The 27,259-nt window shown below is 41.7% G+C and overlaps 1 protein-coding gene across 1 annotated transcript in view; it reads left to right on the forward strand.

Moving 5' to 3' along the window:
• RBBP7 (RB binding protein 7, chromatin remodeling factor) overlaps nucleotides 1-23,816 on the forward strand; it is a 63,889-nt gene extending 40,073 nt beyond the window's left edge. Inside the window, exons 6-12 of the mRNA XM_075852977.1 lie at nucleotides 692-852; nucleotides 3,974-4,100; nucleotides 6,161-6,238; nucleotides 6,364-6,440; nucleotides 14,030-14,087; nucleotides 14,226-14,336; nucleotides 23,164-23,816. Coding sequence (XP_075709092.1) covers nucleotides 692-852; nucleotides 3,974-4,100; nucleotides 6,161-6,238; nucleotides 6,364-6,440; nucleotides 14,030-14,087; nucleotides 14,226-14,336; nucleotides 23,164-23,232 — 681 coding nt within the window. The 3' untranslated portion in view covers nucleotides 23,233-23,816. The remainder of the gene's footprint in view (nucleotides 1-691; nucleotides 853-3,973; nucleotides 4,101-6,160; nucleotides 6,239-6,363; nucleotides 6,441-14,029; nucleotides 14,088-14,225; nucleotides 14,337-23,163) is intronic.
• Nucleotides 23,817-27,259: the final 3,443 nt, after the last annotated feature.

Raw genomic sequence — 27,259 nt, forward strand, 5'->3', positions numbered from 1 at the left:
TAACCCATCTGGAAATTTTGGCTCTATCCTTTTTTTTAAAAAAAAAAAAAAAAAAAAAAGTCACCATGTTATAAGTGCCCTATCTCCTACATAATCTGATCGGCGCTGTAATGTAGGTGACAGTGGTTTTTATTTTGAAAATCGATCATTTTTGAGTGAACAATTTTAGATTTATGCTAATTCATTTCTTAATAGACAACTGGGCGTGTTTTTACTTTTTACCAACTGGGTGTTGTACAGAGGAGTGTATGAGGCTGACCAATCCTTGACCAATCAGCGTCATACACTTCTCATTGTTCCAGCCCAGCTTCTTACACTGCACAATCACACTATAACAATGGGCTAGAACAATGAGAAGTGTATGACGCTGATTGGTCACTGATTGGTCAGCGTCATACACTCCTCTGTACAACGCCCAGTTGGTAAAGTAAAAACACACCCAGTTGTCTATTAAGAAACAGACTAGCATAAATCTAAATTTGTTCATAACTTGCTAAAAACGTTTTTCAAAATAAAAACCACTTGTCTACATTACAGTGCCAATCACATTATGTAGGAGATAGGGCACTTATAATCTGGTGACAGAGCCTCTTTAACATATTAATGTAGATGTTAATTTGCAATTTTCAATAATTTTCTAATGTGATTTTATTTATTTTTAAATATATTTGCGTAAAATTTATGTTTGCAGACTGTTTGCTTGTGGGATATAAGTGCTGGACCCAAAGAAGGAAAAATAATTGATGCTAAAGCCATCTTTACTGGCCATTCAGCAGTGGTGGAGGATGTAGCGTGGCATCTGTTGCATGAGTCTTTGTTTGGCTCTGTTGCTGACGATCAAAAGCTTATGATGTAAGTGGTGACTTTGCATTTGCTTTGTAGGTTTTTGTAAATCAGTCATGTGGTTCATATTTGTACTTTATTCCCTTTAAGCTTCAACTGTATTGTATTACTGTATTACCCAGAACATTGATTGGATTTTGTAAGCGAAGGTAAATTTTTAGTCATTTTTTTTAAAATATATATATCTATTCGAAAAAAAAAAAAAAGTTACTCCCTTTCACTGCAAATATTGCTGTATATAAGCTGGAGTAAGTTCAGGATATTGGCAGTTCCCCAGTGCAAACTATGGAAGTATAGATGCAGTGATTGTTTCTGGTTACCGTATTTTTCGGACTAAGTTAAAATCGACTAAAAGACACACCCAGACGGAAAAAAATTATTTCATATTTTACAAAGAAAACGCTATTTGTCAAAAAAATAATTAATTAATCTGTTTCACCAAATTCTGACAGCCAGAACAGTTATGTTTTCATTGATTGAGTGGTGTGAGGGCTTTTTGCGAGCTGTAGTTTTTATTGGCACCATATTTTGGTACATTAATATTTTTTGATCACTTATGTCACTATTATAATTTTTTTTTAGCATTAAGGTGACCAAAAAACAATGATTCTGTTTTTTAAAAAATAATTTTACGCTGGTTACAGTGTGCGGTAAATAATGGTATATTGTAATAGGTCGGACTTTTACAAACACAGCGATAACCATTTTTTATTTTTTTTTTACATTGTGCTTGGGGAAAAATGAAAAGTTTTTGTTGTTTTTTGAAAGAGTTATTGACCGCCCCATAGTGTTTTTACGTCTGTTACTAACGGGCTTTATTCGGATGCTGCATTGGAATAAGTAAACAGAGGAGGGAGCTGTCAAATCTCCCTGTTCTCAGCTGCCAGAGGTGGCTGGGGGCATCCCTGCTCGACCGGATGAGATCAATATTGGTATCGATCTCACCCGTTTAACCCTTCAGATGCGGTGCTCAATAGCGAGTGCCGCATCTGAGTGGTTTTGAAGAATGGGGGGGGGGAGCATCTCTCATCCCACCGACACCCGGTGATAAAATCGCCGAGTGTCTGTCTCCGATGGCAGCCGGGGTCCTAATAAAGGCCCCCACGTCTGCCTGTAGTGAATGCCTGCTATGTCATGCCTTTAACCATGTTTTACACGGACAGGCTTAATACACTGCAATACAGAAGTATATGTACAGTATACAGATCGCATATTGAAGTCACCTAGTGGGACTAGTAAAGCCGTAAAAAAAACAAAACGTTTAATAGTGGAAAAAAATATGAAAAACCCACTTTTTCCCCTTTACAAACTGCTTTATTATTAAAACACAAAATAAAGTAAAGTTACACATTTGGTATCGCCGCTTCCGTAACGACCCCGACTATAAACTTATTACATCATTTAACCCGCACGGTGAATGTCCTAAAAAATAAAATAAAAAAACATGCAAAAATTGCTGCTTTCTGTGAATCCTGCCTTAAAAAAAAAATTTGATAAAGTGATCAAAAAGTCGCATCTACTCAAGAATGGTACCGATAAAAACTACAAGTCGTCCCACAAAAAAAAGCGCTCATACAATTGCATCGGCGAAAAAATAAGGTTTATGGCTCTTCAAATATGGAGACCCAAAAACAAATTAATTTTGAAAAAAAGTGTTTTCACTGTGTAAAAGCAGTAATCGCAACAACCCACTGAATAAAGTTGTCTTATTTATACCACATGGTAAATTTTTAGGATGCAAAAAAGTGTGGCGAAATTGCAGGGTTTTTTTTTCTATTCCCCCCCCCCCCCCCCCCAAGAAAGGTTAAGTTAATCAATTCTATGTACCCCAAAATGGTGCTGTTAAAAATTACAACTTGTCCCGCAAAAAACGACCTTATACTACGATGTCGACGCAGAAATAAAAGTTATAGCTCTTGGAATGTGTCGATGGAAAAATGTAAAAAATGGCTTGGTCATGCATGTTTAAAATAGACCGGTCACTAAGGGGTTAAACTTTTAATTACTTTTTTTTTTTTTTACATGAAAATGTATTTAACTTTTGTTACACACATATTCGTTCCACTAGGGGACTTGAACCAGTATTCATTAGATCGCTGGTATAATACACTGCAATACATGGCTGAGTTATGGAAACAGAGTAACTTGCTGAGCCAAGCGGTTTCCGTAACTCCCATGAGTTAGTGAATTGCGGTTACAGAAACGGCGTAGCTCAGCGAGTTACACTGTTTCAGTAACTCGACATATAGTCAAGTGGCCGGGAGAGCACAAAAAGCTAGAATTGGGTTTAGGGGGCCCCGATCCAAAGGTGGGACCCACATCTATCGGACATTTGACATATCTTGTGGATATGTCCTTCATGGAAAAACCCCTATAAATACTGCGGTTGCTATTGAGTACGGCATTTAACCAGTAAACGGCCAGGACCAGCGCAATCGCTGTTTCTGGCTGTTAGAGCAGTGTGTCAGCTGTAAAACACAGCTGACACCTGCAGTGTATTGAGCACACTCCAAAATCACCCCCCACCCCGCACAATCCATGTGCCGGCAAGTCATGAGTCAGGAAGGGGTTAAGTAAGGAAGCCGGGTCTCTTGACTGCCAACTATAAGACGCAGGGTCTTTTTAGCAAGATTTATTCTTGCTAAAAACGGCATCTTCTAGTTTGAATAATACGATTTATACCCATTTCTTTGTTGGTTTTGTACATCATGTTTATGGGCTATGTCTGCAGTCTCCGTTTTGGAAAAAAAAAATATATATACAATCGTATACTGTGACCTACCCATAGGTTTACATGGGCCAGACTGATGTGCTTTTTAGCAAGCTTTTGTCATAAACAGCTGTGTACGGTTTTGTAACACATATTGAAAAGGGTAGTTGGCAACACTTTTCAATAAAGTGAATCCTGGGAAAAACTTGTAGCGCAGCATATTATTTTAATTGTTTGACATATGCAGTTGTGTGGGCATACAGTTGAATACGCCGAACTAAAGATTTAGTGCACAAGTCGAGATTTGTTTTGTACATATGAGCAACGTACGCCAGTCTTAGTAGTTAGGATCTTAAATAGCAAATGTTCTTTGAATACAGTATGTTCTTGCTAAAATGACAGTAATGTATTCTTTACCAGATGGGACACCCGGTCAAATACAACATCTAAACCTAGTCATTCCGTCGATGCGCACACTGCTGAAGTCAACTGCTTGTCTTTCAATCCATATAGCGAGTTTATCCTCGCTACTGGATCTGCTGATAAGGTATGCATTGGCATTTTGTTAAACTGTTGAATGGCCTGTCCAGCTGCCTTTTTTTTTAATATGGTTAAGCTAATTAATTAGAAGTAAAATTGCTTAGTCTACAATAGCATTAATAATTCTCCATGTTGTAAGTTCTGTGTAGAAGATGCCTCCTCCTGCTTGTCTTCAGCAGAACTGTTTTTCTCATAGGTGTTGGTCCCTTTTGTACGGACTCTGGACACAATTATCACTAAAACAAACTTCATGCATACGAACACTTCTAAGGGTGAATTCACAAGTGGGAGATTTTGTTGCAGCAACTGAAAATCCGTTCCATTCATCTGAATGGAACATGCAGACATCCGTGTTTGTGGCAGAAACGATCCTATTCAGAGAATTTTTCTGTGTGAATCCACCCTCAATTTTCCATTTTTTTTTTTCCCTTTACCTGCGACCCTCTAAGGCTATGTTTGCATGTAGTGTAATTTGCTGCCGACTTTTTTTATCCCGATTTGCGGACTGATAATATGCAGCGTATTACGGTAGCCGCAGAAATGGTCAAGCTGTAACAAATCTCATACACCTGCTATGGAAAAAATACCTGTGCAGAAATTGATCATGTGCATTGGTTGCAAATTTTCACCATTTATTTTAATGACTACATTCAGACGAGCGTCTCCCTCCCCTCCCCTCTCCTCTTTTTGCGCTTTAAAGAGGCTCTGTCACCAGATTCTCAAATCCCTATCTCCTATTGCATGTGATCGGCGCTGCAATGTAGATAACAGTAACGTTTTGTTTTTTTTTTAAACATTCATTTTTGGCCAAGTTATGAGCTATTTTATATATATGCAAATGAGCTTTGAAATGGACAACTGGGCGTGTTTTTTTTTTTTTTAAAATGTCCAACTGGGCGTGTATTGTGTTTTTTAACTGGGCGTGTTGTGGAGAGAAGTGTATGATGCTGACGAATCAGTGACCAGTCGGCATCATGCACTCTCCATTCATTTACACAGCAGCATCACGTTCTAGAACCATGTGCAGGCGCATACACAAGTGTCCTGATAATGAATACACATGACCTCCAGCCTGGACGTCATGTGTATTCAGAATCCTGACACTTCTGAATATTTTCTGTGAGATTCCAGCAAGCCGCGCGTAATCTCGCGAGATTACGATGTAAACGAGATTTCGTTTCCCTTGCTGGAAATCTCACAGGATTCAGAAGTGTCAGGATTGTGAATACACATGACGTCCAGGCTGGAGGTCATGTGTATTCATTATCCGGACACTTGTGTATGTGGCTGCACATCGTTCTAGTAAGAACACTATGTGCTGTGTAAATGAATGGAGAGGACAGAGGAGTGTATGACGCTGACTGGTCACTGATTGGTCAGCATCATACATTTCTCTCCACAACGCCCAGTTAGTAAAACAAGTAAAAAAGCCCAGTCAAAAACACAATACACGCCCAGTTGGACATACGAATAAAAACACGCCCAGTTGTTCATTTCAAAGCTCATTTGCATATATATAAAATAGCTCATAACTTGGCCAAAAATGAAAGTTTTTCAAAAAAACAAAACGTTACTGTAATCTACATTGCAGCGCCGATCACATGCAATAGGAGATGGGGGTTTGAGAATCTGGTGACAGAGCCTCTTTAAAGTAAAATAAATATCATATTTCTCAGATTACAGCAACATTTTGGTTACAGCTGTCAACAGTAGATTTCTCATGAGCTTTAGGTCTTTTGTGCAGATCAGGCTTGTGTTGTGCTGTTCTCATTAGGGGAGTTTTACTAAGTTGAATGCACAAGATTTCTGGCTTAATTCATGCAAAAAAAAAACAACTGGCGTACATGGCTTGTGCCTCAGTGTTGAAAAGGGGCGTGGTAGATTTTGGCGCAAAGTTAGCCAACCAAGAGGTGGCATAGAGAAGTATAGTGTCTAGCAAGATGCACTCCATTTATCATACAGAATGCACCACTAATAAAATTGGCTTATTTGCCTACCTGGTCTAGTTTTAATCAGTCGAAGACCGTATTTATAATCTGCCACTTTTTTATTTTTATTTTTTCCTAGACCGTTGCACTGTGGGATCTTCGGAATCTAAAGCTCAAACTTCATTCATTTGAATCCCATAAAGATGAGATATTTCAAGTGAGTGCACTGGGAATAACATGTTTGTTATGCATTTCGACATATATGTGGCTGCTTTATATAACTTGTCAACTGCTGCCTATATATAGGTTCTTGGCTTTGATTTTTCACTGTCTCCTTACTAGGTTCACTGGTCACCTCATAATGAAACTATCCTAGCGTCAAGTGGAACAGATCGCAGGCTTAATGTTTGGGATTTGAGGTACGTGTGGCGTATTGATTTAAAGGGGTTATCCCTGACGTTTTATAAGCCTGCACACAGGGAATGTAATAAAATAACAAAATACTCACCTGGTAAAAGCATCATAGGTCTGTTTGCTTATACAGGAAATCCCGTTTTATCCAAGCAACCGATTCAGCCAATCACTGTTGTCAGCGGTGGTGTGCCATTTTTGCCAGCATCACTGCTAAGGCCAATGTCTGGCTGCATGGGTTACATGGATGGAACGGGATGTGATCACTTCCTGTAAAAGTAAATCGACCGGCAGGGGATTTACCAGGTGAGTGTTACTTATTTTGTTTTACCACATCACCTGCCTGCAAATCTCCTGGATACCACCTTTTAAAAAAAAAAAAAAAAAGCTAGTCTAAATTGATGTCAAATCTTCAGGAGCACTTGGATTGCTCACTTTCTATCTGAATTTTTTTTGTATTCTTGATTTCATGACTGGAACTGAAGTTACTGTGAAACATACCAGAATGTGTAGATTTACACCGCTAATGTACTTTTTCACATTGTAGAGAATACTTTCAGTGTATTCGAATAAATGTAAAATCCTTTTTTTTTTTTTTTTTAATAGAAATCTTAATAAAATTAAGAGAAAGCCGCCTTTTTTTTAGAATAGGAAAGTTTCAGGCAGTGATTATTTAATAGGCTGCAGTCCACTGTGTCCCTGTCCACAGCTATCCGAGGCAGTGGAAAGTCACAATAAAACTCTTTTCTACTCTAGGACAGGGGTCAGCAACCTTAGGCACTCCAGCTGCAGTAAAACTACAACTCTCCGCATGTACTGACAGCCTTTTTGCTGCAAAAATAAAGACTTTGGCTGTCATTGCATGCTGGGAGTTCTAGTTTTACTGCTGCTGGAGTTCGTAAGGTTGCTGACCCCTACTCTAGGAGAAAGGCGGGCAGGTGCTGCAATGTTAAACGAAATGTATCATAAATAATCTGCGTGTGTGTCAGCATAAGCAGGGTTATCTTGTCAGAGGGTGTGCATGTTAATAACAGTACTATTTTACTGCTAGAGGCCTCGATAAGGCAGTACAGCAAGAAAACGCTTAATACACAGTGCTCTGCATGCATTGCCCATGGTCTCTAGGAGAGGGGGTTGTACTTCATCTCACACCCTGGAGCCTAATAACGTGACTTTTTTTTGACCATTAACTCCCTTTTATTGCTGCTGCAATAACACAGAATTTGTGTACACTGAACAGTAGGAAGACTTTAAATTGGCACGATCTCATGTGTTACATTGGGGGGGGGCACAGATTGTGAGTATATGCTGTTGCCACTAGGAGACTTATCAACAAGAAATAAGTGGCCCCTTATTTGCTTAGTATCCGTAGGGGGCAGACACGTCTGTTAACCCGTTAACGCTCCTTGACGCAACTGTACGTCATGGTTTGTCCTGCATTAAGGCACCATGAAGTAGTTACTTTTCTGTCACCATGTCAAAACACATGGTGACAACAGTGACATCGGCTGCCATAGACAGCTGATAGTCACTGTGACTCTTCGGGAGAAAAATCGCCTTGCCACCAGCGATCGCTGTGATTGGTCAGTCAGTAGTGACTGACCAATCACAGGATTGCAGCATGTTTACCTGGCTGAAAGAGCCGTGTAGCCACGCTAGCCAATCAGCTGTTGGCAACAGGAGGCCTAACAATGGCCCCCTGTCTGCCAAGTACGGACGCCTGTTGGGCCCCGCCCGGAGACGGGGTTTAAAAGGCTTCCGGCCGCAGATGAAAGATGGCGGCAGGCTCAGAAGCTGAGCCTGCGCCATCAGCCAAAAGATCCTGATTAACGGCAGGGAACGGAGCTAGCTCTGCTCCCTGCCATTAACCTTAGATGCCACGATCAAAAGCGAGCGCAGTATTTTAGTTGTTTCCAGGAGACCGGCATCGCTGCGATGTGGTCGCACGGATACCGATCGTATGGGAACCGGAGGCCAACAATGGCTTCTTGGTCTGCCACGTATGGAAGCCTATTAGGCCCGGAGGTGGAGCCTAATAGGCTTGCTGTCTGAATAGCTTACAGCACTAATGCATTGCATTACGTGGGTAGTGCAATGTATTTGAATAAGGCCTCGTTTACACGAGTCCGCTGAAAAAAACTCACGACGTGTCCTATCTTTGTGCGCTGTTCGCGCATCACGCACCCATTGAAGTGAATGGGTGCGTGAAAACCACGCATGCCGCACGGAAGCACTTCCGTGCGAACTGCGTGATTCGCGCAACAGCTGTCAAACTCAATGTAAACAGAAAAGCACCACGTGCTTTTCTGTTTACAAACATCCAAACGGAGTGTCATAATGATGGCGGCTGCACGAAAATCTCGCAGCCGCACGTCATACGCTGATGACACACGGAGCTGTTAAGTGCCTTTTGCGCACGCAAAGCGGCGCGTTTTTTGCGAGCGCAAAACGCACACGCTCGTGTAAATCAGGCCTTAAGATGCGGTGCAGGGCTTCAAGTCCCCTAGTGGGATAAAAAAAAGTTCAAACTTTAAACCATTAAAAACTGCCTTTTTTCCAATAAGTCTTTCATTATAGGAAAAAAAAATTAAACCGTTAAAGTAGACAGATTTGGTATCACCGCGTTTGTAATAACCCAAACTATAAAACTGTTATTTTTCCCACGTGGTGAACACCGCAAAAAAATAAAATAAAAACAATGCCAGAATCGCTATTTTTTTGTTTTTGTTTTTTTTTGGTCACCATGCCTTCTAAAGTATAGAATAAAAAGTGAGTCACACGTACCTCAATACAGTACCAATAAAAACTACATCCTGTCCCGCAAAAAACAAGTCCTGACACAGCCATGTCAACGCAAAAATAAAGTTACGGTTAACAGAATAAGGAGACAAAAAAAATAAAAAATTTTTCAAAAAAGTGATGTTATTGTGTAAAACATAAAAATCTATATACATATGGTATTGCCGTAATCGTATCGACCCGCAGAATAAAGTAAAATGCCATTTATAGCGCATGGTGAACACCCTAAAAAAGTCAGAATTCTCACCTTGCTTGCCCAAAAAATTTAATAAAAAGTGATCAAAAAATTGCGTGGGCACTAATTTCTAATGTAGACTCACCTGTGGGGTCAAAATGCTCACTACACCCCTTAACTGGTTCCCGACCGCTGGCTGTATTTTTATGGCCAGCGGTCAGGGTCCTTAAAACCCGCGCCATAGACCTTTTACGGCTCAGGTTTTAATTTGCTGCCCGAGCGATCCGGCAGCTGAAAGTCTGGTCTCCGGCTGTCAGTGACTGCCAGGGACCCTGAGGAGAAGATAGAAGCAGCTTTCACTGCTTCTGTTTTCTCTGATCACTTGTACACAGCGGCGCCGCTGTCTCTATTGCTACCGGTGTTCATGTGACTGGTCACATGATCGCTGGGTGCCTTTAGTGGCAGACTGCTGCTGGGTCTTACTAAACCCAGCACAGCCCTATTAGTGACGATCGTCACTATGAGAGGGCTGATTTCCCCTGTAACTGGGGCTGCTGTGCAGCTCCAGTTACAGCGGAAGAGCATGGTGTAAAAAGAAAAAATATATATATAAAGTTCCCCAAAGGTCTTTTCTGACCTTTGAGACAGACAATATTAATAAAAGCAAAGTACAAAAAAATAATAATTAATAATAAATACATATAAAATACCCCCCCGCCCCCGCCAATCATTGTCGTAACGCCAGCCCTGACCCAATTACCCTAAAATAGACATATAATATATTTACGGTTTACGGTAGACAATAACTATCACAAATAAAAGGTCTATTTTAGTTTTCAGTTAAACAGTTAGTATTTAAGTGATTAAACATTGTTTTAATTTTTTGACAAGTCAGGAAATATTATAAGTTGGATTCTAATTTATAACATTTCCATGTGCTGGTCACTAGAGGGAGCAATTCCCAAAATTGCAGCATGGTCAATGTGGTAAAGCAACCTCATTGCTTTATGCTACAAATTGGGTGTAGACACACACGCTCTAGTGTGCTGACACAATCCCCCCTCCCTTATCCTGGCTAGTGCCAGGAGAAGGAGGTGGTTGAATCTTCTAATCATCATACACTGTGCATTCGCTCAGAAAATGGCAGCACACGGTGTTATACTGTCTGATTACCACTGTATATAATCCTCCTACACTAACATAATACACACATCACATACACAAACATAACTTACCTGCTCCTGCCACTGCTGCCTCCGATCCTACTCTTCTTCGCTGCCTGGAACATATGTCCGGAAGCCGCGACCGGAAGTAGTAATCTTACTGTCTGGCCGCGGCTTCCGGTCCACATGAAAATTGCGCCGGATGTCGCTCTGCCGAAAACCTTCATTTTGGACTGTGTGGGACTGCATGCGCCGTTCCTACACAGACGGCGTACACTATAGTGAATGGAACGGCTCCCGTTCGCATTCTCTATGGGGATGTATGTGCCGTATTCCATCTCTGTATGTGTCGTTAATCGACATACAGAGATGAAAAAAAAAATGGCAGCCCTCATAGTGAAGTGAAAAAATGACAACACAAATAAATAAAATGTATTTTATATAAAAAAAATGTTTTCGCGACACCTTCCCTTTAAGGACACTAACAATTTTGGCCTTGAGAACCAACCGCTTTGCATCCCGGCGCTTGTAACTTTTTTTTTTATTTGGTACATTTACATTATCGTTTAATGTCTAAATTTATTTCGGCAAAAATGTAGGGGAAAAAAAAGCAGATCCGCTTCAGTTTTCTTTATTCTTTTTTTACACCATACACCCATCATCTAAAAATCTTATACATTTATTGTACAGGTTGTTACGTACGTGGCGCTACCAAATATGCATATATTATTTCATGTTTTGGGACTTGTGTTTTTTTTTTTTTACTATTTTGTTTTAATCCCATAGAGGGATTTTATTTTGATTTTTGAACATTAATGTACTGGCATATATCTATATGCCAGTACATTAGCCTGTGTACGGATTGTGCACAGGCAGTTGTTAGGGCATACCTCAGTATGCCCTAACGAAATATGGTCAGACAGTCCTGGGGTCCTTCAATGGACCCTGCGCTGTCTGCCCATACCAGGTATAGCCGTTGATCGCGGCATTCAAGGGGTTAACGGCGGAGAGAAGGGGTTTCTCTTCTCTCCGCGATAGAGCGGGGCTGCAGCTGTGTATTACAGCCGTTGCCCCGCTCATCATGACGTTCGGACACTGGCTGTCACACAGGATGAAAATACCAAGTGCCCCGCCGCTCAGGACGAGTGTTCGCGTCCTGTTTCGGCAACCAGTTAGTCTCTACGTTTTAAAGCGACTCTGTCACCAGTCTATCAATTCCCTATCTCCTAACTAATCTAATAGGCACTTTGCTGCTAACTATAGTGTGATTTATTTGAAAGAAAAAATGTATTTTCATTTATGAGCATTTTTTTAAATATGTAAATGAGCCTTTATTAGACAACTGGGAGATGAGCGATTCTCCTGAATGGAGCTACCTCACAGCCTCTGACGCTGTCCTATCAGCATGAAGCTGCTTCACACAGTGTGAGAGACTGAGGCTGGAGGGAAGGGGAATCACTTTAAACAGCCATATCTCTGGCTCTGGGCCACCTAAAACAGTGGTTCTAAGTGGCATATGAAAGAGGAGATTCTAATCTTTCATGACACCAGTTCTAGCTGTAACACAACCGGAGATATCGCCAGTTGAAGTCAGTCAGGATTGAAGCTGTATACTATATGGTCACTGTGCTGCTGGGCAGGGAAGGGGGAGAAGCTGTATGCAGATTGGGCAGTGTAATGTTTTTTGTAGGACGCTGTCCAGAGTGAAGTCGCCTCCTATTTGGCTATTGGAGCCACGTTTTGCAAAATTATGAGCATTTTTCTAAATATGCTAATTGTTTTAAAAAAAAATAAATACAAATCACACTAGTTATCAGCATCATAGCGCCTATTAGTTAGGAGATAGGGCATTGATGAACTGGTGACAGTCCCTTTAACGGCATGGCTGATAAAGCCTATCTGAGGGCTCGTGGTCTCTCGGAGTGTTATTCTCACGGCTAGAAAGCCTTCAGACCGCATTTACCATTGCACCTGAAAGGCCTAACTTCGTTGGCGTGAGGATCGCAAGCTTGGCCCCTTGCGTTTTTCTATGTCCGGAATTCTTTCCTTTCTACAAGGTAGCCTGTATCCGGGTTTGGCACTCAGCTCCCTGAAGGGGCAGGTCTCTGCACTTCTCATCTTGTTCGGTCGCCTGTTGCCGTCTAAGGCTTCTTTCACATCAGCGTTGGAGCTCCGTTCATGGGTTCCGTTGACCCTTTCAGTCAGTGGAACCTATGTAGAAGAAGCGGACGTCAGCGAAATACACGACGGGCTGTAGGTCAGGGACCGCACAATTGAGGGATAGTGTTATAACGCTCTGCTACCTGGATTTAAAACATGCCCATCCAGGTTAACTCAATTATTGCTAGGTGGGGAACTGTATTAGCGTAGCGGCAATACACTCTTCTCCGACAGACGTGCATGTTGGCTGTGTGTCTGTACAGCTAATGCTGGGCACCACTGCTCCCCATACTGAACAGCTGGCTCGCTGTGACGTTTGGTGCACAGGCAGGCTCTGATGAGTCCGCTCTGAGCAGTAATAGAGGAGAGCGACAGACTTGGCAGTTGTACTTTCTATTGTCCCCTAACTGGACAGCTGATCTACTGTTTGGTACATAGGCAGTCACTGACAAGTCTGCTTTCAGAAGTAACGGAGGAGGAGAGCGATGGATCAAACCATTGTTTTTTTACTGCCAGCCTTAAGTTATAAACGGGATCGCTGGCAATATTCACGCCCTAGCCATTAAGAGCATTTCTTTCCACAAGTGTATGCAACAAACACTCACACGTAACATTGTATCTTCTTGTGGAAGTCTGAGTTTATACTACCTGGTACGTTGGTTACTTTGTGTAATCCAGTTCTAATTAACCTGCCAGTATCTACTCCAGTGCTCTCTTGGGCAGCACCTGAACGAATATCTGCTGTCTGAGCACTTAAGTTTACAACTCCGACCTGGTGACCCCACTATCGCTCCCTATTCCTACTTAGCTGGTTTTCTATTAAGTTCTACTAAATATCATCAATATACACATTACATCTAATAGCCAAGCGGGATCTGATATATACTTTTTATAGGGTGTTCCAATGGGACCGTTCACCCTATCCCTGCATGGTAAACTATACCCACCCTAGTGGGTTTTTCATTAGAGATCTATATATCTAATACTTCTTGCACTCCCTTTTTTTCTTTTCCATAACCCCTTTCCCTCGATTAATTTATTCTCTACTATTGGGGGTGTACACCAGGGCAATATAAACCAGAAGTTAACATTACAAAAGAGATGTTTGTAATTCAGGATTTTAGTGTGGAATGGGGGGAGCTGCAGGGGGTTGAGTATCTGCTGGTTTGTTGGGCCAGCCCTACCCTGCTGCTGACTTTGAATAATACCAGATAAAACCCTTTCAATTTCACATAAACATGTTTTTGTTTTTTTTTCTCTTTTTATAAATGTGTCCCTTATCTGTTTTATTTTCGTCTAGTAAAATTGGTGAGGAACAATCCGCAGAAGATGCTGAGGATGGACCCCCTGAACTTTTGGTATGGTTCTACTTGGTGTATTGACGTTTACCTGCATATATAGCCTTGTGAAGGGTTGATCGTAGGACGTTAATTCTTATTTGAAAAGAAAATATATTTTACCATTGTGCCATTTTTTTTTTTTTTCCCGTCTAATAGTTTATCCATGGTGGACACACAGCAAAGATATCAGATTTCAGCTGGAACCCAAATGAGCCCTGGGTTATCTGTTCTGTATCTGAAGACAACATTATGCAGATTTGGCAGATGGTAAGTTCATACAGATTGGTGCACATAGAACATTTAATAGCGGCGCATGTTCTAAGATCCATTATGGAGCATAAAATGTGTGAGACTCGTGTAATGATGCTTATCTAGTGGTCAGACAATGTGAATTTCTTGTTCATATCCTTGGTGAACGATGCACCATGGGTCTTCCCACAGACACTGGCTGAATTAGTTTAAGCCTAGTGTCCGTAGGAGGCAGAAGGACAAGATTCTCAGTGCTGGCGCTATTTTAGTTTTTTCTCTCCTAAGCTGCAGATGGGTTGTACGTTTTCTGCACTTAATTTGCCTCACTGCCAGTCACCTAACCTAATTTTCTGCATTTGCAACCGGAGTGCAAGTAACCTCACTATATGTGCAAAGTCACGGAAGAGGTGACAGTGTGCACACTCAAAGACTGCGGAGGGTGAGTATGAAAATCTTCTAACTTCCTACCCCTTCCCTCTCTAAGGGGTCACTCCTCCCACTAATCCTCTAGGAGCTATTCCCTAGTGACTGTTGGGGATCACTCACTTTCTAAGAGGGATTTTTTTTTATTGCAAAAGTGGGACCCTATCTGGGAACATATCTGAGGGTATTTGCTGCACATTGATCTGTATCTCCTTTCGGGCCTTTACAATACTCTGGGTGCCTTTCTTGGCGCTAGGGAACCAAGCACCGCACTGACATTTTCGTGACCTCATGCTGCTCTTCCCACCAATGCTGCAGGCTGGGTCCTTCTACTGCAGTCCCCAGCTTCCATCGGCACTAGGCTTCAATCTCGCCTGCTTATACCATGATTATTAACGTATCATGATCAGTAACGGGGATTTATGTAATCCCCACGGCACTATTGGCCAGTATCATGCCATTGGATGCCTGGAGGGAGTTTCTCTACGGAGGTGGGGTCAGGAGCGCGGCAGCAGCTCATTCTGTGCAGGCTTCGGAAGGGGTTGTCCTTTTGCTTTCCACGTCTATCCACAGCCAGCGGTGCTGTTTAGAAGTGGTCCTGTCGTCTAATGCTCAAGGAGCCATTGGTTTCATCCTTTCTTCAGCCTCTACAGTTTTCTGAAGTGGTGTGGTAGGCTAGCCTTAGGGCTGATTTATCTCTTTATTTTTTTTCTAAAGGGTCTGCTTTACCTCTTCCTTCAGATACTGGTAATCTTTCTTTTTTGTCTTTTTTTCCTTGACATACTCATCTCTGGAGCATTCTACCAGGCAGGGGGCCACGGTTGGTTACTATAATTGTGGCTGATGTAATATTTTACATTCGGACAGCCTACACCCTTCTGCCCAGTGTCTGCAACCCACCCGGGTTACCCAAATTAGGATGTGGCACCACCTAAATGGTCCATGTCCTTGAGTCAGGCCTTGGGTGGCATTTCCGGACTCTCCCAAAGCCATGGTTGACTTCTTAGTACGCTTGCCTCCCATGGATACTTCAGTTTACCTCTCGTTATAGGGGCAGAAGTTCCCAGTGACCAGTCCCACTTCTCTTCAGGTTTTCTCCAAGGGTCCTCTGTTAGTCATCAATGGCGAAGACTCTTCCACCCAGAATCAGTCTCCTTCCTCCAGTGTATTCTCAGATTCACAATTCACCTTCTGGTGTTGATACGTGTGGTGTCAGATACATTTCATTTAAAGGATGACCCATCACCCCTTTCAGGAAGCAGCACCCAATCAACGCCCGTGGCGCCAAAGGCTTTGCTTTTCACACCATAACGAGTTTGAGTAGATTTTATGCAAATAATGGAAGCAACCCGACAGGAGCCTGGCTCTTACTAAATGCATTGGTATGGTTTTCCTTTTAGGAGGACTTAATCTTTAAATGGTCTATTTCTCCTTTTGTGGATCCCCCTGTCTCACAGCTGTCTAGGAGCAAAACCACTGAGATGCGGCATTAGTGACCCTTTTGACAAAAAGTTGGATTCCCAAACAGTGTGCATTTGTGGCTCTAGGTTCTGCTCTTTGCCCAGTGCTTAAATTTTCATGGGTAACTAAGGCTTGCTGGTGTCTTGGGTTAACAGCTGCACTGTATTTTCTTGGGTGGAGCGCCGCAGCAAGTTAAGATGCATCTAATTTCTCAGGTGATTAACACTTCATAGTTCTAACTCGAGGCTTCTCTTAAGTCAGCCCGCTTCAATGCCCTTGCATCTGCTCATTTAATTGCCATTCGCGTTTTAGAAGGCTGAAATATTGGGAGGCGTACCAGACTTGCAAAAAAAGCCCTAGTTGGTTTTTCCTCTGCTGGAAAACTTTTTGGTTCGCTCCTTTCTGACTTCTGACGTATACCTACATCTTAGCTAGGTAGGGGGAAGTATAGAGCGGAGTCCAACTTGTTTAACCCCATAGATACCGTGGTCATTAACAACCGCGACATTAAAAGCGTTAGCGCGGGCCACCCCCTCTTTCTAACAGCCCCGTGACGCGATCGTAGGGTGCCGGTGGTTGGCCTGGAGGCCTAATGAAGGCCCCCAAGGTGTGCCACTTTTGTACCCCTATTAAACCCTGGTTCAAGTCACCTAGGGGGACTAATATATATAAAAAAAAAAAAGTACAAATCGGTTAAATGAAGGTTTTGTACAAAACGACACCCTTTTCACATTTCCCCCCTAAAGCACTAAAATAATAAAAAAAAATTTAACTGGTATCACAAACGTAAAATTATTCAAACTATTACAATATAACATTTAACATGCAGGGTGTATGCTGGAAAAAAATAGAAACTCCAGCCTTGCGGTTTTTTGGTCTTCTCATCTCCCACAAAAAATTTAATAAAAAGTAAGCAGAAATTTGCATGTACCCCAAAAAGGTACCATTAAACTACAGCTCGTCCCACAAAAAATATACCCTCATATACCGCTCAATTGATGGACAAATGTTATGTCTCAGAATTTGGTGACACACAAAAAAAAAAATAATTTTGTTTTGTTTTTCTCCTTGTAAAATATAAAAAAAACTATATAAATTTGTAGCCGTAATCTTATTGAACCACGGAATAAAGTTAACATGTCGTTTTTAATTGTACCGTGAACGCCGTAAAAACAAAGCGCAAAAAACAAATCACTGTTTCTGGTTTTGTTTTTTCCACCCTACAAAGGATTTTTACCCTGTTCCATAGTACGTTATATGATACCATAAAAAACTACAACTCGTACCCCAAAAATCAAGCCCTCAGGGCTTTTATCGACGGAAAAGTAAGGTATGGCTTTTGGAAGGTGGGGAGGAAAAAATAAAAATCTGAAAAATGGCTGCAGCAGGAAGGCGTTAAATATCTGGATGAAATAATTTTTAAGGCTACTTGGCGGTTAAAGTTCTATTGTACTGTAAAACAGAAGCGCGTGAGCCATCTGCAGCCCTTTTTTTCAGAAGATTTGGTCCTTTCCTTATTCCTCCTCCCAGAGTTTGTGCTCTTCAGAGACCATGGTATACAAAAAAGCAAATACTAAAGTATGCACACCTACAAAAATACAGAAGTGAAACCAAACTGTGTAGCTTTATTATAATACACACATACACCCACAAAAGACATACAGGTATAAAAACAATTAGACCATATTCAGAGGAAGTCACAAAAAATTTAACCCTCTAATGATGAGGTGCCTAATAATGCGCATAGACCTGTCAAAATATACAAATCTTCAATGCAAGGCTCCCTAAATAAAACACACATGAAATACGAAGTGCTGAGTTCATACAAGACCAATATAGGAAGTAAATCAAAATGTTACATTTTTTTGTGCTAAATTAATTGCATGAATGCAAATAAGTCCTAATACAAAGTTAATATAGAACTTGTGTATCCATGTGGCAGGCAAGTAGCCTGTGCGTGTGTGCGCGCGCGCGTGTACCCCCATTTTAAAGTAGAGTACATGCATTCGTATATATGTAGTATGAACATAAATGTAGATTGTACAGAATGTTTAAAAGTAAAAAAATATAATAAAAGTGCGTTCAATCTCGCTAGACGCATTATAAGAGGACAAATAGTGTTGCATGGAATAGAATGGAGTAGAATTCCAAAACTAAGGGTTCAAATAGTTCCTAGTTCAAAAATTATCTAGACCTATATAAAAGTGCCCAGAAGTCGTCCTCTGCGAAAACATCTTCAGCCTAAAGGACAGCCAGTCACGAGTGGGGAGACAGTAGGACAGCTGCTTTCCTTTCAGGAGAAATGGCTCGCTCACGTGGATGACACCTGTGTTCGAAAGGTGGTGTCGACAGGTTATAAGATGGAATTCTTCTCCTTTCCCTTCTTGAATCTCTTCACAGCGCTAAAAAAAGGACACGTCTCTGTCCAATCCTGGATCTGAAAAAGTTTAACTGCTTTATTCTCATTCGGTGGTCGCATTGGTGGAACAAGGACTTCCACTTGTCAAGCGACAATGGTGATGCATACCTTCATGTCCCTATCGTGAGGAACAACAAGCGCTACCTTAATGTTGCGTGAGGTTCTCAACATTTCCAATTGGTTATCCTCCCCTTTTGTGCTCCCCATGGGTTTTCACCAAAGTACTGTTGACTCACATGGCGCTGCTCTGCACCAGAGAAGTTGCGGTCGTCCCTTACCTGGACAATTGGACAATCTCTTGGTGAAAGCCCCCCACAAGACTGAACAATTTTCTGTATTCAATCTGGACACATTGGAAAGGTTCGGGTGGATCATCAAAGAGGAAATAGCTTCCCTGGTCCCGACTCAGAAAATGGAGTTTCTGGGAATGAACATCAACCAGGTCTTCAGGGGTCCATCTCCCAGACAGAAGTGGCCCTTTTTATGCCGGTACACTTCCTCTTCCTTTCTACTTCTGTATGCGGGTGTTGGGCAGGATGGTGTTGAACTTCGAGTTGAATTCCACTCCAGCCCCCTCTAGGGAGCGATCCTCTCACAATGGGACAAGTCTCAGGCCTCTCTGGACAAATTGATTCTCCTGGCTTCTCACGTTCGTTAGGAGCTTTGCAGGTGTGCATACCTTCCTGATGGACCGGCAGCTACTAAAAGGGCAGATATAGTTGTCTATATGGCTGCATTATAATGGAGCACAACCCCAATATATATGCTTTACCATGTTTTTCCTTAATCAATGGTCCACACACTAATATATTTATATATGCATAACTCTGGTATAAGTAAGATTAGGTGCCAATGTGATGGTTTCATACGGTTTCTATCAGATTGTACATCAGCTTTAATATGCATATATCTAGTTATTGTTACAAATTCCACAATTGAGTTGTACCCTGATGAACACACTGAGGTGTGGGGGAAACTCATTGGTACTGGGGATTAACCCCTTGAAGTCCAAGCCATTTTTTGATTTTCGTTTTCTGTGAGCCAGAACTTTTTTTTTTCTTCTGTCAATAGTGGTGTGAAGGCTTATTTTTTGCAGGAGGAGTTATAGTTTCTATCAGGACCAAACCAAAAAAGGTCATGCAGGAAAATGACAAATAACCGTTCAATAAAAATAAAATTTTTAATGGGTATTCATAGAGAAAACACATATCTAACAAGAGACAAGAAAGCACGCACAGAACCACAAATACATAAAGGGTGCGATACCCTAATAGAATGTGAACAGAGTATAAGAAAGGCAGAAATATGATCGGGGTATATAAACCATACCAACAAGTAATGTATACTGCACTCTCACGGTTACTTCCAACATACTTCTGTGGGGGCATCAATTTGACTTTTTCATTGATAAATCCATGTATACGTTACTTGTTGATTATATATACCCGGATCATTTTACTGATGTGCTTATAGACTGTTCATATTCTACCAGGGTGGTCCACCCTTTATTTTAATGTATTTGTGGTTCTGTGCATGCTTTGTCGTTATATTTGTGTTTTATCTATGAATACCCATTAAAAAAAAGTATAGATTTTTATTGAACGGCTATTTATCATTTTACTGCATGAACTTTTATTGGTTTGGCATTATGGATTTGTGTATTTGGTAATATTGATTAGTATTCTATTGGCACCATTTAAAGTACCATATAATGCACTGGGAAACAAAACAAGAAAAAATTGTATGTGGCGTGGAATTGGGAAACTGATTCCTCCATTTTCTTTGTTTTTAAGTTTTTTTTTTTGGTTTTTTTTTTTGTTCATCGTGTGGTAAAAACATTACATTTTATTTTGCTGGTCAATACGATTACGGCGATACGGAATTTTGTTTTTGTTAAATTTTTTACTCCTTATACAAAAACTATTTGTTAGAGAAAACGTTGCCATAACTTTTTTTTCCGTCGATTTTGAGGCCTTACTCTTTGCAGCATGAGCTGTAAATAAATAAAAACATTGTTACTATTTTTGGTACATATGACTTTCTGAACACTTTATTTTTATTTATTTATTTTTTTTTCCACCAAGTTGAACAAAAAAAAACACAGATTCTGACATTTACAGATGCAGCGATACCTATTTTGTTTTTTATATTTTTTTTTAGAGGAACTTTAGAACAAAAATTGGAAAAGGTTTTTTTTGTTTAGCCAAGGTGCTCGAGCGTATGTAGAATGCTAATTTTTCATGGTGTTAACAGGGCAGTTTCCGTCTGATATGTTCCACTCTTAGTCAAGGCTAGTTTGCAAAAAGGACAGGATTCTAAGGATTTGGGTTGTCCTCCCTTCACCTCTTCCCGACATTTGACGTATCCATACGCCAAAGTTGGGTAGGGGAAGTATGGAGTGGGCTCACGGAGTGAACCCGCTCCATACGATGCAGGTGTCGGCTAAATCGTTAGAAAGAGGGGGCGACCCCCTATAAAACCTCATCGCGCCCCCCCCCCCCCCGCAATGCAATCGCGGGGGCGGGGGGGGCGATGGTTGTTATGGCTGCCTGGGGTCCCCCCCCAGGTCCGTCAACTTTGTTCACCTATTAAGCGCTGCCTCTGTGTCAGAATCACGATATACTGCATTACATTAGTATTGCAGTATATTGTGCAAGCGATCGAAGGATCACTGGTTGAAGTCCCCTAGGGGGACTAATAAAAAAAGTAAGAGTTTTATTTTTTTTTTACACAAAAAAAACCCCTCCTTTTCCCCCTGGAGCATAGTAAAAAAAATAAATAAACATAATTGGTAAAGTTAACATGTTTTAATTGCACAGTGAATTCCGTAAAAACGGCATGCAAAAAAACCATGGAGGAATCTGTTTTATTCATTTTCTACCCCACAAATAATTTTTTTCCCTAGTACATTATATGGCAAAATAAATGGTGCTACGAAAAACTACAACTCGTCCCGCAAAAATCAAGCCCTTTATAGGACTATATTGACGGAAAAAATAGACGTTCTGGCTTTTGGAATGTGGGGAGGAAAAACGAAAATCTGAAAAAGGGCTGCGGCGGGAAGGGGGTTAAAGGAATTTTCCCAGAATTGACAATCACAGATCCACAGAATAGTTGATATTTGTCTGATTGTTGGGACCCACATCAATCGTGAGAACAGGGGTCCTGAACCCTCTGATCCTCGTCACTGCTTGACAGCGGTACATTGGAGGAGTACGTTGAATGGATCAGTAGTTGAGCATGCGCACTGCCTCAACAGTCTTAATCTATGGGAAAGATTGATACAGACCGATAAGTGCTCTGTTTGTCATTCCCGTAGACCTTGAATCCAGCGCGCATGCTCAGCATTTGGGCCATTCAAGCTCCTCCTCAATGTGGGGGTGGATTATTTAGGATCAGTGGGCTTGGAACCACCGAACTCTCAATCATTGGAGGTCCCAGCATTGGGGCCCCCAGCAATTAGACAATTCGCACCTATCCTGCGTATAGGTGGTGACTGTCGATTCTGGGACAACCCCTTTTAAGGGTTGGGTTTCTTCTGAGCATATTTTTTCGTTTTTTTTTCGACAAACTTCTGGCCTATTCTCAGGCTCTTTTGCAAGGAGTAGCTTATGTGGTCCCTCCCTTCGGGCACCCTACTAAACCTTGGGTCCTTTGGCCTTGGGGGCACTTCAGGTGGCTCCTTTTGAACCCTTAACGGATGTTTCGCTTCATATCCTTTCCTGGAAGGTTGCCTAACTTGTGGCAGTCACCTCCATCAGATAGGGTTATGGAACTGACTGCCCTGTCCCGCAGGTCCCCATTTTGGTCATCCATAAAGATAAGGTGGTGTTCTGGGCTGTCGCATCTTTTGCTGCCTTCTCATTCAAGGAAAGATTCATTCTTTGTTGTTCCTGAAAGGCCATTCCAGAAATTGGCATGTTGGATCTGGCCTGATTTCGGAAGCCCATTGGTCCAAGGGTAAACTTTTTTTTTTTTTTTTTTTGTGGTCAGGCATCAAGCTTTAGTTCCGGTCTGCAAGGTTGCTACCTGGGCTTTGGCACACACTTTCACCAAATTTTACCAGATTAATTCTTTGGTCTCCTCTGATGCCAGTCTGTGACGTAAGGTGCTGTAGGTAGCTGTGCACTATTCTGGATGCGCGGCTGTACTTTCTAATATCTTTTTAAAATGTAATAGGACGTTCCATGGCGCCGTTACCCCACAATATTAGCGAGAAAATAGGATTTTCGTACTCCGTAAAACCTTTTTTTTCTCTTTGTTTATTGGTGAACACAGCTCTGCCCTGTTTGTTTTTGTTTTTTTTTCTTCTGTTTTTTCTTCGTGTATTTTTTTTCTTACAGATTTAGCCAGTGTCTGTGGAAAAGGGTATTTTCCTACCTAGTGTCAGCATCCTAGTGGCAAGGGCCTATACCCATGGTGTTGTCGTCCCATTCCCCCCCCCCCCCCCCCCCCCCCTTTCCCAATAAGTACCAGAAAATTTAGGGAGTACAAAAATCCTGATCTGTGTTTACAATTTTCTGTTCTTTTGTATTTTTTCAGGCTGAGAATATTTATAATGATGAAGAACCAGACATACAACCTTCTGAATTGGAAGCACAAGGCTCTTAGATCTTCTTCTTCTTTTTTTTCTTTTTTTTTAACCATTGCAGACATCCATACATTAAGTGGTTAATATTCTTTTAAAGGGAATCTGTCGTCAGTTACTAGCACTCAAAACTGCCGACCGTACTATATACAGGACCGGGAGAGCTGTGTGATTTATTCCTGTGGTGTTGGTCATTCAAGTTGCATGAAAAAACTGTTTTGATGTCCCCAACAACGTGAATGCAAGTGCCGCAGAGGTGGTCTCATGTTCAGTGCTCCGGGCTCTCTGCCTTGCATGCAGCCCCTTCCCTACATGTGATGGCTTTAGCTTCCAATCAGGAGACCCCTGCAGCAGAATAGCATTCTTGTTCATGGCGCAGGTAGATTTAAACTTAGATCTTGCAAGTATGGTTACGATGCTCTCCCTGCCCTGTATATAGTGCTGACAGCAGTTTTGAGGGCTCAAAACTGAGGACAGATTCCCTTTTGTTATCGATAAATAAAATGGACTTCAACAATTTTTCTATATATTGTATTGTACTGTACATGTTTGTATTTGACACAAAGTTTGTGAAATGGTTGTTGGAATAAAGGTTTTGTTTTTTTTCCCCCTGTTCTATATTGTCTGTGGATTCAGCTTTAAACATGAAATTGTGATCCCAATTTTCCATATTCCGTGCATGCTACATGTTATCTCAGTCCTGTCCGTATATGACCTAGTGACAGGACCTTTTTAAGTAGAACTGGTTAACTGGCATAACTTTTTTTTTTTCTTCCTCCTGGACCCCCTCTGTTCCAGAGATATGGCCTACTGTGTAATGTATCCCTATATGCTAATTTGCAGTAGTTGGCCAACCGCCATGACCTGCCCTTATTCTCCTGAGGTGGAGTGAGTCTCCCTGCCTCTGATACTGACCAATCCGTACAAGGCAGCTTGAGGAAAGTTTGTCCTGTTGGCTAACTACAGCAGATTAGAGATTTTTTTTTATTTATTTATTTTAAATCTATTTTACAGGAATTAGTGTTTTGTATGGAACTATACTACAGTTGTCATAAAGGTATATAAGGTATGTGGCATGCTATTTCGGACTATATGTATAGAGGTATGCTTATAGGGGATAATCTCTGTATATGTGGCACTTGAGGATTTACTACACTGTCCTATGTGCAGATTTGAATCTAACATAAATGTAGAGCAGGGATGTGTAACAAGACATGGACTACTCTATTAAGTATACAGACTTACAAAATGTTCAGCATGTGAGTTGCAGCCAGTGGGCTAAGCAGTCAGATTGTGCATACCTGCTTCTACCGCTTGGTGAAGTGAGACATGATGCCAGAAATTTGGTACGAGACTGCCGAGCCCTCTGATTGGGGGCGGTGGTCACATGCTGGGCATTTTGGAAACCAAGACTGGGAGGACCACTGGAGTGTCAGCGCTGGATTGCCAGGGAAAAGACCAGGTGGGACCTGCATCTGTCTGACATATATGACATATCCTGTGAATATATCATAAATGTCCTTGATGGGTGAAAAAAACAAAAAAAAATAAAACTAAGTCGCCTGACCTCACTTCATGTGTTTTTGACAGGTCCTATGTGTACACTACAGCTGCATTTCTACGTTTAGGCCTCAGCTCAGTTTCTAAATTTTAGATCAGGAGCAGGAGGGCAGATGGAGCAAAGTACTGTCATTCACTACTAGTGAATCAGGATGTGGCGCTCTGAGTGTGGAGGCCAGTGCGTGCCGGCCTGGGAGTGGACCAATCACTGCACCTGACCTCACAGGTGGCTGGACAGGTCCACTCCCGGTTCGGCACAAACCGGCCTCACTTGGCGCCTTCTCCTGTTCCGAAGTGTGAGTAGGAAGGAATGACGCAGTGGTCAGTGAGCTCGGGGCGTGCTGTGATAGGAGTGGTCCAGTCACCTGGCCTCACGGCACTGACGTGAGGTCAGGTGACTGGACTGTGCCGGCCAGGGAGTGGGACCAGTCCAGTCATCTGATTTCACGTTACTGACAAGTCAGGTGACTGCATGCCAGGCCAAGAATGGTCCAATGACCTCACTCTGACCACTACCATACTTTGCTTCGTCTCCCCGTCTGCGCCTAAATGTGAGTGAGTAGGGCGGACGGAGCAAAGTAGCGCAGTGGCAGCGGGGTCTTAAGGTTGGGCTGTACAAAATGATTTCGTGGGCTGGATGGTCCCTACTCCTGCTTTAAAACCACTGGTTTACCAAGACACCTGTATTGTAGGTCGCATTACAGTACATAGTAGAAGGTAAATATATTTTGCTTTTAAACAGACTATAATCTCCGATATAATGGTGGTGGAATAACAATAGAATTTTTTTTTTCTTAGTACTTGGACTGTAGGGGGAACTGTAATAGAGAAGAAAGCAGGATGATATTAATGTGGGGATGGTTCACTACATTCTTAATTGTGCCCATAGGAATGGGAAGGTTTCTCATCAGATACCCCACCAGCTCCAGTATCTAAAAGGAGTTCAGTTGATTGCTGTGGTTTGGACTCCAAACGTCCCCAGCAAATAGCTGATCTTGTCAGGAAGGGCCTCGGCCAGCCAGACATATTCCCAGCAGCGGCCACTGCCAGGGAAATTTAGACTAGGTTCCCACAGCGCAGATTTTGCCTGCGTTTTGTAAGCTATAATTGGATTCAGGAGAGCAGACCTATAAGATCTGTCTTTATATATTTCTACTGTCTAGGTTCCAGTCCTGGTTTTGTCTTAAAAACCACACATACAATCTGCCCTGTGAGAGCCCAGCACAGTATTACATGGTGGCCAATTAGATGCAATGCATTGATGGCTCTCTGTTCTGGCTCATAGGGTGGAGGAGGGGGCTCCAGCTTAGCCCCCCCCCCCCCTTCTATCTATAATCATGCACATGTCCGAATAGGGCATATGGATAGGGGTTCTCTTAATGAGACTGCACTTCAGACAAAAGTTGCGTAAATTAATAGTGTAAGTGAATATAAGGAACTTTATTATATTTTGTTGGAGAAAAATGCATCTTTCTCTACTGATAAGGCTCCTCCACGCCCCCTCCATTTCTCATAACTGTTCAATCTGAAGTTACTGCTAAATCTGTCTGGGTTTAGACTGATGGATCAGGTTCCAGCTGTCCACAGAAGTTAATGGGGAGGGGAGCATGATGAGAGGCAGAGACACAGACACATGCTTCAGCTGCTTGTAGTGTGTTTCATTACACTATTGCTGTGTTTTTTTTTTTAGCTACACTGCACATTTCTGCTGTATATCGGTTCTACTACTACAGCAGCAGCAAATCTACATATTCTAGGAGAGCAGGATTATCCTATTCTGTGTGCAGACGACATGACAGCTGTTAGCTCCACCCACGAGCTCAGAAAAAAATTGAGAATTAGAGGGGGAGCCTACAGAGGGGGAAACTGCTATAAAAGAAAGTCATATAATGGCCAGAAATAGTGTTATTCCTCATGTAGACACATATGACAGCTTTTTCTGAAGTGTCTCCTGACCTGGACAAGGCAGTATTTCACTTTTACCATTCAAGCACGACTAGTAATTACTCTTATCAGTAAATGGTTTTTCTTGAACCCATGGCTGCACCCCTGGAGAAACCTACAATCTGCAGGACCGAAAAAAGGATAATATAAAAGTAAACACACATCTACAAACCCTAGTCCTTGCAAGAACTCGGGTTAAAAAAAAATTACCAATAGGAACTTTTAACATACTGCTTATGTATTAAATCAAGAAACGGATGTGAGTTTAAGAAAGTGAACCCTTTGGAATAACCAGGATTTCTGCAATTGATTACTGATAGATTGTGTTTGTCTTTAATTGTGACTTGGATAACGATCAAACCACATTTTAACTAAACTTAGAACACGCAAACCATTGTACTGTTGTCTTTTATTGGGCATGTATAGTAAACATCCACAGAGCGGAGAAAGTGTGAACCCTTGAATTTAACCCCTTCCCTCTTTGGCCACTTTTAGACTTCCTGACAGAGCCTTATTTTTCAAATCTGACATGTTTACATATGTGGT

Source organism: Rhinoderma darwinii, chromosome 2 (genome assembly GCF_050947455.1).
Source record: "Rhinoderma darwinii isolate aRhiDar2 chromosome 2, aRhiDar2.hap1, whole genome shotgun sequence".
NCBI lineage: Eukaryota > Metazoa > Chordata > Amphibia > Anura > Rhinodermatidae > Rhinoderma > Rhinoderma darwinii.